Source organism: Nematostella vectensis, chromosome 9 (assembly GCF_932526225.1).
Source record: "Nematostella vectensis chromosome 9, jaNemVect1.1, whole genome shotgun sequence".
Classification (NCBI taxonomy): domain Eukaryota; kingdom Metazoa; phylum Cnidaria; class Anthozoa; order Actiniaria; family Edwardsiidae; genus Nematostella; species Nematostella vectensis.
The window spans coordinates 11,366,259-11,383,748 of NC_064042.1; the positions used below are offsets into that span (position 1 = coordinate 11,366,259).

The following is a 17,490-nucleotide window of genomic DNA, read 5'->3' on the forward strand; positions in this document are numbered from 1 at the left end:
CTCATCCCGCTCCCATTTTGTAGAACCGCGAGTTTTCCTTTTTTTTATTCTATAATAAAAAAGAAAAATATATACCCCTGATGGGTATTAGAGTTTGTGGTGCTGAACGTAGCAATATGGAATGCGTGTTGTATAGTTAGACATTCTAGAAATAGTGTTCCCCAAATATAACGCAACTGCACGTAAATACATCTCCTGTGCTTGAAGATTTTAGTAGTCACAAATATTACATTTAGCCGAGTTGATATGGAAACTGATGCGCCAAAATAACGGCACTCTAGGCGTTAGGATAATTAGCCCACCCACCGGAAAATCCCGGTCACGCCCTGGTTAATTATCTGTCAGGGGATATTACGAGGTAGACTTGATCCAATTCTACTTTATGTATAGTCCTGAACACGAACGGTAACGAGAGGTAAGAAGGAATCGATACTGTGGGGGCGTCAACTAAAGTCAAAGAATACAAAAAAAAATTCAGAAAGTATAATAAAAGAGTAGGCGGGACTGAAATTGTGTGCTCGCCTCGCAAGGCTCCAACCTCATGATTAGAAAATTTGCAGTTTGCGTTACCGATACACGATAGTTCTGCAGGATCCGCATTTTGACTGGGTTCCCTGTGTTATATCGTTTGACAGCAGTGACAAATTGCATGACATTTTAAAATTCCCGACTAGCAATTTGCGGATACTTGATGTTCGTTGTCCATTGACCCTTGCTTGTTGATTGTCTATTCTACTTCACACCAGCTGTACGAAAACAACAACATCGAAGCAGGGTGCAAGAATTTCCAGGTACATAACAGAAGCTAATCAACGTGTTTTGCTCACAGTAAGACAGCTAGGTCGTTTGTAGGCTAACAAGTTGAAACCTGACGGAAACGTCCGTGAAACTAGGAACTATCGTAGTCCAAGATAGAGCGATTCTAGATTTTCTAGAATTCAGCGCCTGTTCACAAAATAAGCGAGCTATATATTGCTCATTATTGATTGATATTTAATGCAAGCTATTTTCAGACAAATTTGATTTCAACTGTTAACTTCACAGCAAATGGCCTCATGGAAGTAAGATATTTTTAGAAATTCAGAGATGATTTCCTTGTACATGTTGTACGTGGCATTGTAAGATTTGCTCATCCCGGGGCTGGTCTATTATCGTTTAAAATTGTGAGAATTTGCATTTATGGTAATTATCCACTGTTCAAGTCAAAACAACTTTCCGTCTCGAGTTACGATGGTCAAATATCAGCCGGAATTTTTGTTGTGGCTCAATGGAAACCCTTCCAGGCATACGGTTTGGAAACAAGGCAAACAATACGGAAATGCTCCGGGCTATCGATAGAGTAATCATTTGCCATCAGGCTCGTCAGGTTTGATGCATTGGTAGTTCTTGGCAGAGTTTATCACCCATAGATACAGACGTAGCAATTAGTTTCGCATTATTATAGCGATTCTCAACACATCTCGACCCTTTGCCTTGACATTCTAACAGTGCTTTTGGTTGGTTAGTTCGTGGACGTCAAACATCTGCGTTTCCATAACAATCAAGGCAGACTTCATTTGTTTCATGTATCGAAAGTTGTAGTAGACTTAACACAGGGCCCGAGAGCCACATGTATGTAGATATATTGATCTCAGTGCTAATTCCTCTAGAAAAAATAACGTAATATTACGTGACGAACGGTTGACATGTTCTCTGTGTGAATTGTGAAAGCGTGACGTATAGGTGCGTAATGCGTGACATGATGTGCCTAACAAGCGAAGAAACCGAACATTTAGAAAATCTACGGTCTACGGAACAGATGCTCATTTGCATAAGCCACTGGCGTCCTCGATTCCATGCGACGCCATTTTACAACATCCCAAGCTTTGACGAAGGCGATGTTTTGCGAAGTTTTATTACATTTATAACATTAGATAGTATGCCCGCCTGTTATACTTTTTAAACAAAAAAAATATCATGATAATAAAGTATAAGGGTCAACTTATCTCATTTTGAAGAGAATGGATCACATGAGAAAAGTTCTTACTCACTAAATTATAAGAATTCCTTCAGGAATTTGTCTGGGTGGTCTGTTTTCTCCTTATTTAGAGCAATAAGTCCTTTAATAGCAAAGACATGCAACAATAATTATGCCAATAATGCCAATAATTATGTTTGCTTCAAAAACATTTTGTTACACCTAGTCATAGACTCGTTTTATGAAAATCATGTACAATATATATGAATCTCCAACTAAAAACCCTCGGTGTGTGAAAGATGGGCTCCAGATCCTAACGCGTTAAAAAGTAGGAGGATAAATTCAAAAGTGTGTCATTCACTCGGTCTCGACTAAATCTTTGTTCTAGCCGTAGAAGCGTGCGTAAATAGCAAAAGAATGAAATGAAAAAGTGACCGTGCATTCCAGCATGGCATATGCGTTAAAAATAAACTTCCCTATTTTTTTTCCAAAATTTTGTTTATTTGGACTAAATAAAATTTTGTTATTATGCGTGAACCATTACTCTTTAGGATGAGGCACAATTTAGAAAATGAAAACGAATAAAACGCTCAAAATAATTTTATTCATGTCCTAGAGATTTTATGCTAATGATCGAGCATGATTTTTCTTGTAACTTTCCTCTTCGCAATAAATCATGGTGGTGAGACACCGAGAGAGAGGGTAGAAAAGCAGCTAAAGATAACCTCTTAAGCCTCTTTAAGCTAAGAAACATCACCTTTGGTACTCCGCCTGAAGAAGGAAAATGCCATTTATATGATAGTGTAGGCTGTTTCATTTGTGAAAGTTGTTTTACTAGCTTTTAAGCAAAGCGATTTAATCGAATCAAAATGTAAACATATGACCAATGATCGATATTAACAAAAACAAAATTGCAAAATAGGTTCTCTATCACAAGAGTCATCAACCAAAGTCCCTAATTTCTGAGGTTAAAGCGGTCCAATTCGAGAGAGCCCTTGTTTAAAACCTAATTTAAATCACGCAGTGCATGTTGCAGTGCCCCAAAAAGGTTAGTGAAAAAAGTTAAAAGACCCATTTTTAGCTATGGTTGCAAATCAGACTACCTTTGTTACATCAACCGTATGCTAGATCAAAGGTAAACCCCCGTGAGCCAACTAAGAGGTTATCAATGACAATTAATTTTATATTTTTAACTAAAAGCTTTTGAACAATAGTGCGATAAATTTTAGTAAAGGAAAGAACCAAATACGTCCGATCTTCAAGATTTCTAAGAAATGATCATGTTAATGTGAATGATTTACGAAATGCGGCGACCAGCTTAGAAACTTTGAGTAAAACAGCCTTTTAACTCAAACCCCCAAATGTACTGTTCGGTCGCATTTCTCCTCAGAAGCTCTCTTCCACCATATCAATATTTGTAGTGCGTTTCCTGAAAATTTTTTTAAAAGAATTCGGCTAGAAAAGTTGCTCACGCTAAAGTTTGAAATGTTTCAAAGTTGTGCTCAAGTACAGGCTTGGGTTTGTTATCATTGAGCTAGGTAGAAAGCTTGATAAGTTATCTTATCCCTGTTTAAAATGGCGTCGCATGGAATCGAGGACGCCGGACAGTGGCCTATGCAAATGAGCATAAGTAAGGTAAGTGTAAAAACCTAAGTAAGGTATGTGTAAAAACCTACAAAAATGTATGTTGAAATTTTGGGTGCTTTTTGTAAAAACTAACGATGTTTTTTTTAAATCATGCCTCTTTGAACAAAGGCTAGGAGAAAAGAAATAAACACCTAAACCTTCACAAAATACGTTTATTGAGTATTAACTTTTCCTGACGTTGCCAAACTCTATTTTCAGCCGTTGCTAGGCTTCATCGGATTGTGGACTCACTAAAACCAGCAAGAGACCGAGCGAATGACATTGCTTGAGTGACGTGACTTTCGCTAGTTTCAGCGCACCGTCTTTAGATCGTCATGTTGCTAGAAGCCCTGGGTGCAGTACTGTCCCTGCCATTCCTGGCCTTGTTCGTGTTCAGCGCTTATCTGCTTTACCAGCATTCCAGGTAAGGGAATGATCACCCAGGGGGGGGGGGGGGGGACGTTGGGGTTTGCGGTATTTAGGTGTTGCGGTGTTGGCCGTTTTTTTGGTACGATATTGCGGGAAAAGAGCAAAAAAAGCGAGGTGATGTGGTATTTCAAAACACTGCGAGATTTTGTTTTTTTTAAACAGCGGTATTGCGGTAAAATAATAAATATTGCGTTGTTGTGGTTTTAATTAGCCCTACACTGCGCGGGAATTGCCCGCGGAAAGGGACAATCTAGCGGGAAACCTTGGAACCGTCGAGGTGTCGCGCATGCTTGAAACCTCGTCCTTCTGTGCGGTATGCGATACTTTCGATTTTTTACTGCGGTATTGCGTTTTTTCCCGAAAAATTTGTGCGGTATTGCGGTAATTAGACCCCCGCCCCCAAAAAAGGTTTGTTCCTGCATTTGTAGGAGTGTCTGGATAGCTCACCACTGTGAAGATCTGTAGCAGGCTTTGAAATATCGGGGGGAGGGGGGGGGATAAGCTGCGATCGTGCAGCTAACAAGTAGAAAAAACAATCCGTCAAACCACAATAATAACCTCAAGCTAAGAAAATGAGCTCTTCTGGATTTGTTATCGCATCATTTCTTGTGACGTCATTCTCTCATCAGATACGATCATCTACCTGGGCCCGCGCGCGATGGCTTTTTCAGCGGTCACATGCCGACTGTACGACGCAGGCGCACTCGAGAGAAGATCATCATTCACCAAATATGGGCTGACCTGGCCTCACAGCACATGCCCCTGTATGTATTCTGGTTTTTCCACCGTCCGGTGGTCATGATTTCGGACGCCAATCTGGTCAAGGAAGTCTTAATTAAACAGGATCTGCACAAGGATCCGTTCGGCTATAATCATTTTGCAAATCTGTTTGGTCATCGGCTACTCGGTGGAAGTCTACTCTCAGAGGTGAGTGAGCACATGAACAAATATGCGCTTTGCATCATGGGAAACATATGCTGTACATTAGAAAATTCCTGTCTTTACAACCTATGTAGTAACAAACTACGAACACGGACGAACTGTAGGAATTACGCCCAATTTGTAGTAGTTATTTAACCTCCATTTTTGCAAAATACACGCTTTTGTCGACTATCACTCGTCCCGCGTCCGAAATGGTGGCCAAGACGAGTAGGGTTGAAGTAACCCCAAGCCTCGCCCAAACCTTCCCTATCCAGCTTAACCTTTCCCCCGTCCCCACTTCCACCACACCACCTGTCCCCTATCTCCGCCCTTCTCCTATATGCGCGGTCCATAAACAAACAAATAAATAAAATTCCTCACGTACTCCTCACCAATTCCACAGGTGGACCATGACAAGTGGAAGCATCAGCGAGCTCTGCTCAACCCAGCTTTTCATTACAAAAACCTTGTGGCAGCGCTCGGGGGATTCAACTCAAGCTGTGATATCTACCTGAAGAAACTGGCGACGCTTGCTGAAGATAATAAGGAGGTCTCCATGGCGGACGAGCTGGTGAGACTCGCACTGGACGTGGTTGGCAAGGTAAGGATAAAGGAGGGTGGGGGTGGAAAGTTATAGTAGTCTCTTGCTGAAAAGAAGAGGGAGCTCCCCATGAAAGAGGAGCTATTCAGACTAGCACTGGATGTCATAGGTAAGGTAAGGATGGGTGGGTGGGTGGATAGGATTAACGGAGTGGAAGGGGTCGAACGTCTATTTAGAGGCCACTAAATAGAGAGGCGTTCGAGGCTCTGGAACCAGGGTAGTACAGAGTTTGCTTGCTGAGAGGAAAAGGAGGTGTCGATTGCAGAGTAGCTCGCGAGACCAGGACTAAATGTGTGGACAGGTTTGTGCTTATGGAAAAAAGGAACAGAAACCCACACTGGGCTTTGTAAGAAAAAAAAGATGGGAGGGGTTGGTCGCTTGCTTCAGAGAAAAAAGCGAATAAAATGCTTACGGAGTTGTTTTTCTAGATCAGTATTACTAAAAAAGAAACAATCCGAAAAAGTTCTTGACGACCCAAGCCAAGGCTAGTGTAGCTTGAGAATATTCTTCGTGGCTAATTGGAAAGACAGCCTCTTTTTACTACAGTAGTAAAGTCCTAATGCTGAGCCTTCCCCAGTAGGTCATAATATATATTCGTCTTACCCTCCCAAAAGATCGATTTTGGTTGTAAATCCTTATCATTTCCGCCCACAGGTTGCTTATGATCTTGACGTAAATTCAATCAACGCCCCAGACGCGCCCATTCCCGCCAACACGCGAACGGTACTAGAAGGCCTGGTACAGAGCTTTCGTAAGCCCTTCATCCGGTTCCAGCCCTCTACGTACGACTTTCAGCGCAAGTGCATTGAGTCGGTGGAGTTTTTGCGTGGAGCGGCACGAGGTAACTAAGCCGTTTAATAGCAAGGGGGATGGCGAAATAAGAGGAGAAAAGATGACGAGGTAACTAAGCCGTTTGATGGCAAGAGGGCTGGCGAAAGGGGGGGAGAAAAGAGCACGAGGTAACTAAGCCTTTTGATGGAAAGAGGGCTGGCGAAAGAGGGGGAGAAACGATGACGAGGTAACTAAGCCGTTTGATGGTAAGAGGGCTGGCGAAAGACGGGGAGAAAAGAGCACGAGGTAACTAAGCCGTTTGATGGGAAGAGGGCTGGCGAAAGACGGGGAGAAAAGAGCACGAGGTAACTAAGCCGTTTGATGGGAAGGGGGCTGGCGAAAGAGGGGGAGAAAAGAGCACGATGTAACTAAGCCGTTTGGTGGGAAGGGGGCTGGCGAAAGATGGGGAGAAAAGAGCACGAGGTAACTAAGCCGGTTGATGGGAAGGGGGCTGGCGAAAGAGGGGGAGAAAAGAGCACGAGTTAACTAAGCCGTTTGATGGAAAGAGGGCTGGCGAAAAAGGGGGAGAAAAGATGACGAGGTAGCTAAGCCGTTTGATGGGAAGAGGGCTGGCGAAATAAGGGGAGAAAAGATGACGAGGTAGCTAAGCCTTTTGATGGGAAGAGGGCTGGCGAAAGAGGGGGAGAAAAGAGCACGAGGTAACTAAGCCGTTTGATGGGAAGAGGGCTGGCGAAAGAGGGGGAGAAAAGAGCACGAGGTAACTAAGCCGTTTGATGGAAAGAGGGCTGGCGAAAAAGGGGGAGAAAAGATGACGAGGTAGCTAAGCCGTTTGATGGGAAGAGGGCTGGCGAAATAAGGGGAGAAAAGATGACGAGGTAGCTAAGCCTTTTGATGGGAAGAGGGCTGGCGAAAGAGGGGGAGAAAAGAGCACGAGGTAACTAAGCCGTTTGATGGGAAGAGGGCTGGCGAAAGACGGGGAGAAAAGAGCACGAGGTAATTAAGCCGTTTGATGGGAGGAGGGCTGGCGAAAGAGGGGGAGAAAAGAGCACGAGGTAACTAAGCCGTTTGATGGGAAGAGGGCTGGCGAAAGACGGGGAGAAAAGAGCACGAGGTAACTAAGCCGTTTGATGGAAAGAGGGCTGGCGAAAGACGGGGAGAAAAGAACACGAGGTAACTAAGCCGTTTGGTGGGAAGAGGGTTGGCGAAAGAGGTGGAGAAAAGAGCACGAGTTAACTAAGCCGTTTGATGGGAAGAAGGCTGACAAAAGACGGGGAGAAAAGAACACGAGGTAACTAAGCCGTTTGATGGTAAAGAGGGCTGGCGAAAGAGGGGGAGAAAAGAGCACGAGGTAACTAAGCCGTTTGATGGTAAGAGGGCTGGCGAAAGAGGGGGAGAAAAGAGCACGAGGTAACTAAGCCGTTTGATGGGAAGAGGGCTGGCGAAAGAGGGGGGGAAAAGAGCACGAGGTAACTAAGCCGTTTGATGGGAAGAGGGCCGGCGAAAGACGGGGAGAAAAGAGTACGAGGTAACTAAGCCGTTTGGTGGGAAGAGGGCTGGCGAAAGATGGGGAGAAAAGAACACGAGGTAACTAAGCCGTTTGATGGGAAGAGGGCTGGCGAAAGAGGGGGAGAAAAGAGCACGAGGTAACTAAGCCGTTTGATGGGAAGAGGGCTGGCGAAAGAGGGGGAGAAAAGAGCACCAGGTAACTAAGCCGTTTGATGGTAAGAGGGCTGGCGAAAGAGGGGGAGAAAAGAGCACCAGGTAACTAAGCCGGGTGGTGGAAAGAGGGCTGGCGAAAGACGGGGAGAAAAGAGCACGAGAGTCTTCCTAACATTACTCTGGTCATCATCAAAACTAACATCATCATCATCATCACCGCCACCGTCATCATCATAATCGTCGTCGTCATCACTTTCACTGTCATCATCATCATCATCGTCGTCGTCGTCGTCATCATTATCATCATCATTATCATCACCGTCATCATCATAGTCATCATCATCATCGTCATCATCGTCATCATCATTATCATCATCGTCGTCATCATCACCATCATAACATAATCACTTTTATCATATCAAGAAAATTGTCGTTTTTCCCAAACGCGGAGAAAAGAGAATAACAGTGACTGTGACCATCTCTAGTGAATGGAGAAAGCCTCTGAAAAATGACTAAAATTGCACGGTACCAGACCCCTAAAACGACAACGTTTTCTTCATATGCATCGCCATCATCACTGATATTATCTCTATCAGCATCATTGCATTATTTTTGTTGTATATTGATTGCTAGGTGTGATCGAAGCGAGGCTGAAGGCGATGGCGGCTGAGGAAGACACCCATGACGACATCTTGACGCACATCGTGAAAATCGGCCAACATAGCCCTGATACGACCATGGAAGACTTGATCGATCATTTCATCACCTTTATTGTCGGAGGTGTGTTCTGAGAGCTCATAGTAAAATGAGCTCTATAAGCCCTGCTTATAAAGCGCGCATAAGTGTTTAACAATCTTTGCTATAGCCAAAGATATTGAACACTTTGTTTTATCCCCAAAACTAAACGGACCACTAGCAGCACTTTACTCGAGGCTTTTAAAAAGGTGAAAAATCAGAAACACGAAAACTTCCTTAACATCTGTTGTAATGCTATTTTTCTTTCTTTGTTAAGGCCAAGAGACGACGTCTAATCACATGGCTTTTGCGCTTCTTGGAATCCTTTTGCACCCTGAGATTGAGCGCAGGTAGGCACTAGGCCTGAGATTGAGCGCAGGTAGGCACTAGGCCTGAGATTGAGCGCGGGTAGGCACTAGGCCTGAGATTGAGCGCAGGTAGGCACTAGGCCTGAGATTGAGCGCAGGTAGGCACTAGGCCTGAGATTGAGCGCAGGTAGGCACTAGGCCTGAGATTGAGCGCAGGTAGGCACTAGGCCTGAGATTGAGCGCAGGTAGGCACTAGGCCTGAGATTGAGCGCAGGTAGGCACTAGGCCTGAGATTGAGCGCAGGTAGGCACTAGGCCTGAGATTGAGCGCAGGTAGGCACTAGGCCTGAGATTGAGCGCAGGTAGGCACTAGGCCTGAGATTGAGCGCAGGTAGGCACTAGGCCTGAGATTGAGCGCAGGTAGGCACTAGGCCTGAGATTGAGCGCAGGTAGGCACTAGGCCTGAGATTGAGCGCAGGTAGGCACTAGGCTAACACTGCTGTTATACATACTCTAGACGTGAGAAATCATTTGAAGTTTTTTTTTTTATAACAAGGATGGTATTTCAAACCAAAATGACCTCAGAAATGACTGCGCCCTTAACGCCAGAGAACGACGAAAAATTTAAATCTTTTCATAAAAACAAGCTCTTTCTGGCTACGTTTATGCTAAATAAGCTGCTGTTTGTTGTTATTTTGTCGCTGAAAGCCTGCGCGCGCGCAAGTTTGCCACCCAAAAAGTCATGTGATCTGTTAAGGCAAGTCGCCTATTAAGCTGGAAATGCGCGATGGTAGTTGTAGCGGCGGTTCTATTAGTCTATCCTTCGCTATGCTACATCCCGAAATATACATGACAACCATGTGACGTCACTTATGATTGACACATGCAGGATAGTAGCCGAGGTGGACGAGGTCTTAGGCTCCAGGCAACACGTGACCCAAGAGGACTTGAATAAGATGAAGTACCTCGACCAGTGTATGAAAGAGGCCCTGCGCCTGCATCCACCTCAGCCAGCGGTCACTCGCACAACCAAGGTAAGCCATTCATTTCTATATAACGTTATCTTAGAAATAGAGCCTTACATCTCTTACACTTAGGCTTCCCTAGGAATCTGCCAGCTCGTTAATTACTTAACAGCCAATTAGCCAACCATTTCAAGGTTTTTGACATTGTTGAACAAGGATAAGTATTTAATAAAACTTATTAAAATAAGTTTAAAGCCCGTAAGTTACTGATGACAATCAGATCCATAATGGTTGCGTTTAGCTCATTTGAAACGCTATCACGTGACCTCACGTGGTAGTCGTAATGATGAAGATGATGATGGCGATGATGATGAAGATGGTGGTGATGATGGTGGTGATGATGATGACGGTGCAATGGAATAAGCAAAACATTAAAGTCAGAGACAGATAAAAATAAAATAAGGACATTATTTCTACAGTAGCGAACAAAGTTAGTGGAGTTTACAGTGCAAACGTCCGCGTCCTCAATTGACCGTGGTTTTACGGAAAACGGCTGAAATGTATCAGACAGAATGCATTTCCTGTGCTGCTTTTGAGTTCTGAATCAAATTTCATTGTTTTCTGCCAACGGCGTCCGCGTTGCCGTCGCCGTTGCTTAAGGTCCCAAATGATGATGATAATGATGATGATTATGATGGTGATGAAAGAGTGAAGTTCATTTCCAATTTTCCCGCCAACAGAAAGAGACAAAGCTCGGTAATTACGTCATTCCCGCGGGCACTAGCGTCATGTGTGATGTCCACGTGCTTCACCATCATCCCAAGTACTGGGACGACCCGGAGAAATTCGACCCTGAACGATTCAACGATGAAAACAAACTCAAGGTATTCAACACATGCAGCCCAATCACGCCGCCTTTTTACGCTACCGCACAATACCGAGTTACCAAAAGAATCTATTTCCATCGGCTAATTCAAGCTAGTAGCTGATCTACTTTCCATCAAATATCATTTATAAAGTATCATAAAGACATTGATCGTAGATCATAAAGACATCGATCAAAGATCATGGATCATAGACATGGATCATAGATGGTTATTTTAAAGTTTTCTTTCGAACAGACTGTTGTATTTTCCGATGTAAATAAAAACAAAGGAGTGGTTGATCGACATTCTTTAAAGGCTGGAAAACTTCCCTCCCTTTCTTATCCCCTCATTAAAAAACATTACCCGTGTCCTCCTTTCTCCCGCTTCACGCATTACCTTTCTTAGCGCATCCCAACCCTCCCCCTCTGAGTACGGTTGTTTGCTCTCCGCAGGTCGAGCACTATGCCTACTTCCCATTCTCCCTCGGTCCGCACAACTGCATCGGTACTCAGTTCGCGCAGCTTGAGACCAAGTTGGTTTTGGCGCGAACGTTCCAGACGTTCAAGATGACTTTGGTACCAGGACAGGAACTGAAAGCGGTGGAACAAATGACGACTCGACCCAAGGACGGCGTGCGCGTCCACTTAGAGTTGCGCTAGACTAGAGCGAAACTGGTGACAAATACCGTGATAAGATCGTGTTCAACTTTATCGAGATGCGCTGGAATTGGGGCGAAAGTAATATGAATTTAATAATACAATCCCATCCCACTTAGCCGAAATTCGATTTACTGTGGAGGGACTATATGATAAATAAAATAGTACGATCAGACTCGTTCCACTCTGGGGGGAGACCGGACTGTTAACTGTAATGAAATACGTCTTGAAAATATTGCGTCCGCATACTGTGCCATTACAGTATTAAAGTTGGGTCCAGTGCAGTGCACAAGAAACATGATTTTTAGTCTTCTCGCAGGCGTTAACACTGTGTTTTTCAAGTCGAGTCGCGGCCGTCATCTTGTTTTCGCGCGTCAAAGTAAAATCAAGAAAAAACGCGCGTTATGTCCTCAGAACCGGCTGTGTGTTTGTTGAAATGATTATGTGCTAGAATGCGGGGTAATCATGAATAACCACAATCACAACAGCATTCAAAGGCTTTGCTTGCGTCCACTTGAAGAGGAGTTGCGCTTTAATTTGGAGAAACTTTTTATATACCACTTAATAGTATAATTTGCGTTGGCGAAACGTTCCAAGCATTTATACATCAAACAGGAAGCGTTAGATGTAAAAATATACAATAATTACAAAAGCGGGCCGTTCTGTTTTTTTTTTTGTGATAAAATTTTGTGAACAAAAAATCAACACGTTTAACAATATGTTTTCATCAACACATTAGAATAAATACAAGCAGCAGTCAATAGCAGAAGAATATCTTATTGGTTACCTAGAATTCAAATCAAGTGAATCTGATTATGAGTGCTTCCAAGGCCCCCCTCGTCACTAAGTAACCACGCAAGCGTGATGCATTTAACACTGGAAATCACATCTCCACGTCCTTTCGGTAAACTCCGCTTAAGAGTCGAGAAGGGAACTTTTCTATAATAATCATGAATAAGACAAGATGGCGGCTCCACGCATTCGTGTGTCTTTTATGGATTAGTGCAGTTGTCGCTATACCAATTTTAGATGGTAAGTTTACGTAATAGAAGATTTTTTTCTGAAAATACGGAAAAAAGATGCATAAATGTAAGGGGAGTTTCAGGGAATTTGTTTGAATACCGTCATTACAGTCGGCTTGAATTTTCCGAAAGTTTTGGGGTTTTAATTGCCCCCTTATGTACTATATAAGAAACTAAATCATACATAGTGTGTCTGAACAAAACAGGATTTTGGCAAAACAGGTAATGATGATATGTTGATGATGATGATGGTGATGGTGATGGAAAGGACAAGGCGATGGTAGTGATGATGATGATGGTGGTGGATGATAGTGATGGTGAAAGTGAAGATTAGCGTTGATGGAAGCTGTGTTGATAATTATGATTGCCATTACATTCAGAGGAAAAAAGGAATCTGTGTTCTGGAGAGCCCGACCTTGCTGCGTGCCTCAAAGAGGTGGAAGATGCTAAGGCGTCCACGGAAAATGCAGGTAAAAAGATTGATATGTAGGGGCAAAGTGCCCCTAATTTCTTTACTTATTCGCTTTGTGATATTTGCACAATTGTGCCCTAGAATTGTTTCTATATCAAAGCCCATTCAGATTTTTTTTAGTTTAACTTTGGGCGTGTTAAAAACTTGTGGGTTGAAGCTCTCGATTCCTACATGTATCTTCCCTAAATTCCGTCATACCTTTGCAGTTGCATTCAATATGCTGTGGCAGCGGAAATAAGCGTTACGTGTGTTCAATACTTGTACTAACCGTCTAAAGCACCACCTTTTTATAAGCAAAGTGGTGCTTGTACTAATCAACGATACGACTTGCGTGACACATGGTTTCGTGGTTTCCCTATGCAAAGTGGATTGACTTCGCATAAATACCGGGGAATTTTTTCATCCTATCTACTAGTTGATAAAGAATCAAATTTTACTGGAAAGTTGTGTTTTTAGAGTTTTGAATATTCAAAACAAAAACTAATCGGATCTATGGAGTTAAAGGACAGAGAATCGAAATCCAAATCTTGTAGCCTGCTTGCAGGCGGTACTCGGTGTTATTGTTGGGGAAAACCCTCTCTGCGGAAAACCTCCGCTTGGTGATAGGGCGCTTTGTTATGTAGGTTTCATAAAATTGAATCACCTGGGTCCGCCACTGCTGTGTGTGTGCGTGCGGGTAGCCTGTGGAGATGCAACCTGGTCCGTATAGCTAATGGGCCAGTGTAGAAGAAAGGATTTTCCAATATGCGAGCTTCCTGTTGTTGTATGTGGTTTGCGATCTGTGACGTCACAGCTCGTCCCAGAACCCATACCCCACGGTTCTCCTCCCATCACATGAAACCTGGTACGAGCGTCTGGGACTAGGTTGGGATTTTCTATAGACATTATCAAAACAACAAATCTGATTAGCCAACAATAAACTGATAAGCGCATAAATTTTGAGTTTTTTTTAAATGAAATCTCATTTTCTTTAAACCTTTTCCAAGTGATCTTACAAATGGTTTCAAGTCATAATATTATCAGTAGAATTATAAGGAAAAAATATGATAATGAAAGTATAAAGTTTCTTAGCGTTGCTATGTTACGAAATGATGACTGCCAAATCAATGTGCGTTACTAAGCAACGCTGTCACGGCCATATCAATGCGGTGATTTTTTTAAATTATATTATCAAAAAAACATAACGTTGTCATGCATGATAACCCTTTACCAAAAGAGCATTTCTACCAACATTTATGATTTTATTCTATCTAAAATGGTCATAAAAAAGTTTATCATAATTGATACAATGTTTAATCTAGGGCCACAAAGGACAAATCTCTCAAGCGAATTCAATTACCCAAGAACAACCAAGGTTATAGCAAACCAAACAGCAAAAAATACCTGTGTCAGGATTATTTTACGATAGATATTCTTTAGATGGTTTTTAGACTTTAGCGGGTTGTTTATTGTTTTTGTGGATCACCCGCTTTATCCATTTTCGCTTAATGTTTTTAATTATTTCTTCCCTAGAAAAGAATTCTCCTTTTCAATTTGCATAAAGTCTCAAACCATTTGAATATAAAGCAATGACAAACAATGCCAAAAAGCTTTTCCCAAAAAATCACGAGCAAACCCAACTTAAATTTGTAAACATTGTGATGTCAGATTCATTAATCCTTTGACTGAACTTCTGACAAAAAAAATCACTGAAAAGGACAGCTCATGAATCCCTCTACCACGTCATTGTGACATCTTTTCATTGGTTCGCTCTTTTTTTCAAAAGTCGTTTAATTTTACAAAAGAAAATCAAGTCATGCTGATGTACACTCTTGCTAATGATGTTATTGCACAAGCCGTCACTTGTCGATCCCTTCCTAAAGAAAAAAAACTTTTTTGAATTTCTTCTAATTGGCGGCATTGCTCAGGCCAATATTTTTTCCTTATGTAGTAATTTTACATTTTCAAGAGCCTTGAAATGTTGTATTTGTTTGGCAAAGTATAGAACCCTTATAACTGCAAAACATCTGTTGAAAATACCAGCATGATCTTTGATCGTTTTTTTAATGCAAAATGATCACTACACACGCAATCTTCGAATAATTATATAAAAAAATCCTTATAATTAGCGTTTTCCTTCGCTCTTCATTTAACCAGGTGCCCTTAGTGTTGAACTATGATCCGATTTCTATAGTTTTCTTAGTTGTATTTGTTGGGCTAGCCACTCTAGCCCTTCGTAAACTCCCTGGCCTTTCAGAGCACATGTCGCCTGTATATACCAATTCCTGCTTCTCAAAGTGTGTAAACTTAGCTTTTCACTCAACTCAGTCGTGCTCATTGAGTCAGGCAAGTCCTGTTTGTTCGCCAACACCAATAATGCAGCTCGTTTAAGTTCCTCCTCTTTCAGTAGTTTAAATAATTCCTCCTTGGCCTCTTGGATTCGATCACGGTCATTACTATCCACAACGAATATCAATCCTTGAGTCTCTTGAAAATACAGACGCCATAATAATCTGATCTTGTCCTGTCCGCCGATATCCCAAACAGTGAATTTAATATTCTTGTATTCTACGACTTCAACGTTGAATCCGATTGTTGGGATTGTATTCACGGGCTCGTCTAGTTTGAGATGGTATAGAATAGTTGTTTTACCTGCCGCGTCTAATCCAACCATAAGTAAACGCAATTCGTCCTTTCCGAGAAGACGTCGAAACAGACTCAACACAGAGTTCCCCATTTTCGAGTCTTTCGTTGTTATTCCTCTCCACTAGAGCGAAGAGCGATCAGCCAGTGAATACCAGGACCTGTTTAACGCGCCAAATGACGCATGCGCCAATTAAAATGCCGGGGTAAATATGAACGATATTCACCCCCACGCATGCGTCGAGGGCATGCTTCACCTTTTGACACCTTATATGGAAGAAAAACTAGACGCATGGAAAAACCTTTTAGAAATCCTCTAACTCTAATTCAATCGACTAAGATGGCTAAAATTATAAAAAGAATAAAAATACCTATTTGAGTAATGCGCTCAAATGTTATCTATTTTGGCCTGCTGTTTCAGATCATAAAGCTGTGTATGTATTTTTAGTCTTGCACTTTAAAAATGAAATTCTTCCAGGTCTCCCACGTCGGCAAATTGTAGTCAATGGTTTCATCTGTTAGCAGCCAGGAATGCATGTGTGGCACTATCGGTGGTTACGTCAAACAAATCTATTTTCTTTCTATTATTAACAAATCTATTCTTCTTCTTACCCGCCGGCCTACTTGAAAAAAAAAAATATTAGAAAACCCAAATATTGATAGGCGTATTATCTTCATCAACGAAAATCAGGTAGTGAACAGTTATGTTCTTGTTTTTTTGCCATACGATGATTCCTTATGGATTTATTTACCCGGTTTAAGACGACGCAAACAGCTAGTCTACCGTAGCCTTGCCTATTCAGGGCAATTTTCTTGCGTCTTCTCGAGTACTCCCGAGAATTTGACGGGGATTAGGGGGGGGGGGGGGGCAAAAGTGTAAATAACATGACGGAAGTCGGAAGTTTACCCCGTAAACTCGGTTTCACGTGCGCGTCGCAAAGGATAGTGGGAAGACATGGGGAAGAGGGGAATATGGGGATAACAAAACTAGTTTATAATATTACTTTCCAAAACTTACGCGCACTAACATTTCCGTGCCGTAGGTTGAACCAATAGAAGTTCAAAGAGCCATTACACTGCCAAAAAAAAATGTCAAGTGATTTCCATAGCAACCGAGTGGGGCTGATTGTATTCCAGGTGGAGATGCCGCTGACCAATGTTCTCCCTCACACAGAATCGCAAAAGAACAATGGCAACAAACAAACCAATGAGAAATCACACGACAACGTCCAGGAACATTATAAAATGATCCGGAAAGTGATGCAGGAGTCTGAGCAGAACACGGAGTTCTGGGAACGCGAGTACAAGACAATGAACCAATGGGAACGATACGGTCTCGGCTGAGGACTGGCACTGCTTAATACTAATATAGATACTCGAGTTATTTAGAAAATTTGAACAATTTAATACTTTTTTCGAACCTAGACAGTCAAAGCGCGACCAGTGAAACCGTGAACAACGGGAATATACAGTCGTTTGACAATAGCCTGGCTGCATATATTAGCCACTGCATAACTTCAGACTTAGAAGCGGTAGCGGTGGCTAATATATGCTTACATGCGGGCTTGTCGCGTGGTCGCATAGCCGGTTGACGACAATCTTTTTTCAAACGACTGTATATGGAATGTTTGTTCCGACCAATCACTCGCGAAATATTAAACAGTCAAATACAAGGACTCGAGAAGTATCAGTTGAATAAATTATCGCTTCTTATTTTTCAGAAGACAATAAACAATGCACACATATTTTTATACGTTGGGATATAAATGCCTGTAGGTTCCTGGACGTCAAAATCTCGTATACCAATTTATAACAAGTAGATTGTCGTTGTGTTGAAATAAAACATGGAATTTGTCAAGT

The 17,490-nt window shown here is 42.3% G+C and overlaps 2 protein-coding genes across 5 annotated transcripts; one reads left to right on the plus strand and one right to left on the minus strand.

Annotated features, from left to right (window-relative positions):
* Positions 1 to 632: 632 nt before the first annotated feature.
* LOC116614929 (cholesterol 24-hydroxylase) lies at positions 633 to 17,488 on the plus strand. 4 transcript variants are annotated; one of them, XM_048732193.1, is made up of 12 exons: positions 633 to 791; positions 3,803 to 4,007; positions 4,642 to 4,939; positions 5,337 to 5,534; positions 6,189 to 6,375; positions 8,619 to 8,765; positions 8,998 to 9,070; positions 9,917 to 10,061; positions 10,733 to 10,876; positions 11,311 to 12,546; positions 12,917 to 13,006; positions 16,674 to 17,488. In XM_048732193.1, exons 2-10 carry the CDS (start codon positions 3,919 to 3,921, stop codon positions 11,515 to 11,517), a joined length of 1,488 nt encoding a protein of 495 aa, XP_048588150.1. In that variant the 5' UTR covers positions 633 to 791; positions 3,803 to 3,918; the 3' UTR covers positions 11,518 to 12,546; positions 12,917 to 13,006; positions 16,674 to 17,488. The 4 variants fall into 4 exon arrangements, with proteins under 4 accessions (XP_048588150.1, XP_048588147.1, XP_048588149.1 ...); XM_048732190.1 differs by having other exon boundaries at positions 16,768 to 17,488; XM_048732192.1 differs by having other exon boundaries at positions 16,805 to 17,488.
* LOC5507814 (ADP-ribosylation factor 1) lies at positions 15,035 to 15,824 on the minus strand. The gene has a single exon (XM_001628386.3). It carries the CDS (start codon positions 15,722 to 15,724, stop codon positions 15,176 to 15,178), a length of 549 nt encoding a protein of 182 aa, XP_001628436.1. The 5' UTR covers positions 15,725 to 15,824; the 3' UTR covers positions 15,035 to 15,175.
* Positions 17,489 to 17,490: the final 2 nt, after the last annotated feature.

Coding starts and splice junctions, on each gene's coding strand:
- LOC116614929 (XM_048732193.1), top strand. CDS start 3,919: ATGTTGCTAGAAGCCCTGGGTGCAGTACTGTCCCTGCCATTCCTGGCC. Junction 5,535..6,188: donor CACTGGACGTGGTTGGCAAG/GTAAGGATAAAG, acceptor TTCCGCCCACAG/GTTGCTTATGATCTTGACGT. Junction 6,376..8,618: donor TTTGCGTGGAGCGGCACGAG/GTAACTAAGCCG, acceptor ATTGATTGCTAG/GTGTGATCGAAGCGAGGCTG.
- LOC5507814 (XM_001628386.3), bottom strand. CDS start 15,724: ATGGGGAACTCTGTGTTGAGTCTGTTTCGACGTCTTCTCGGAAAGGAC.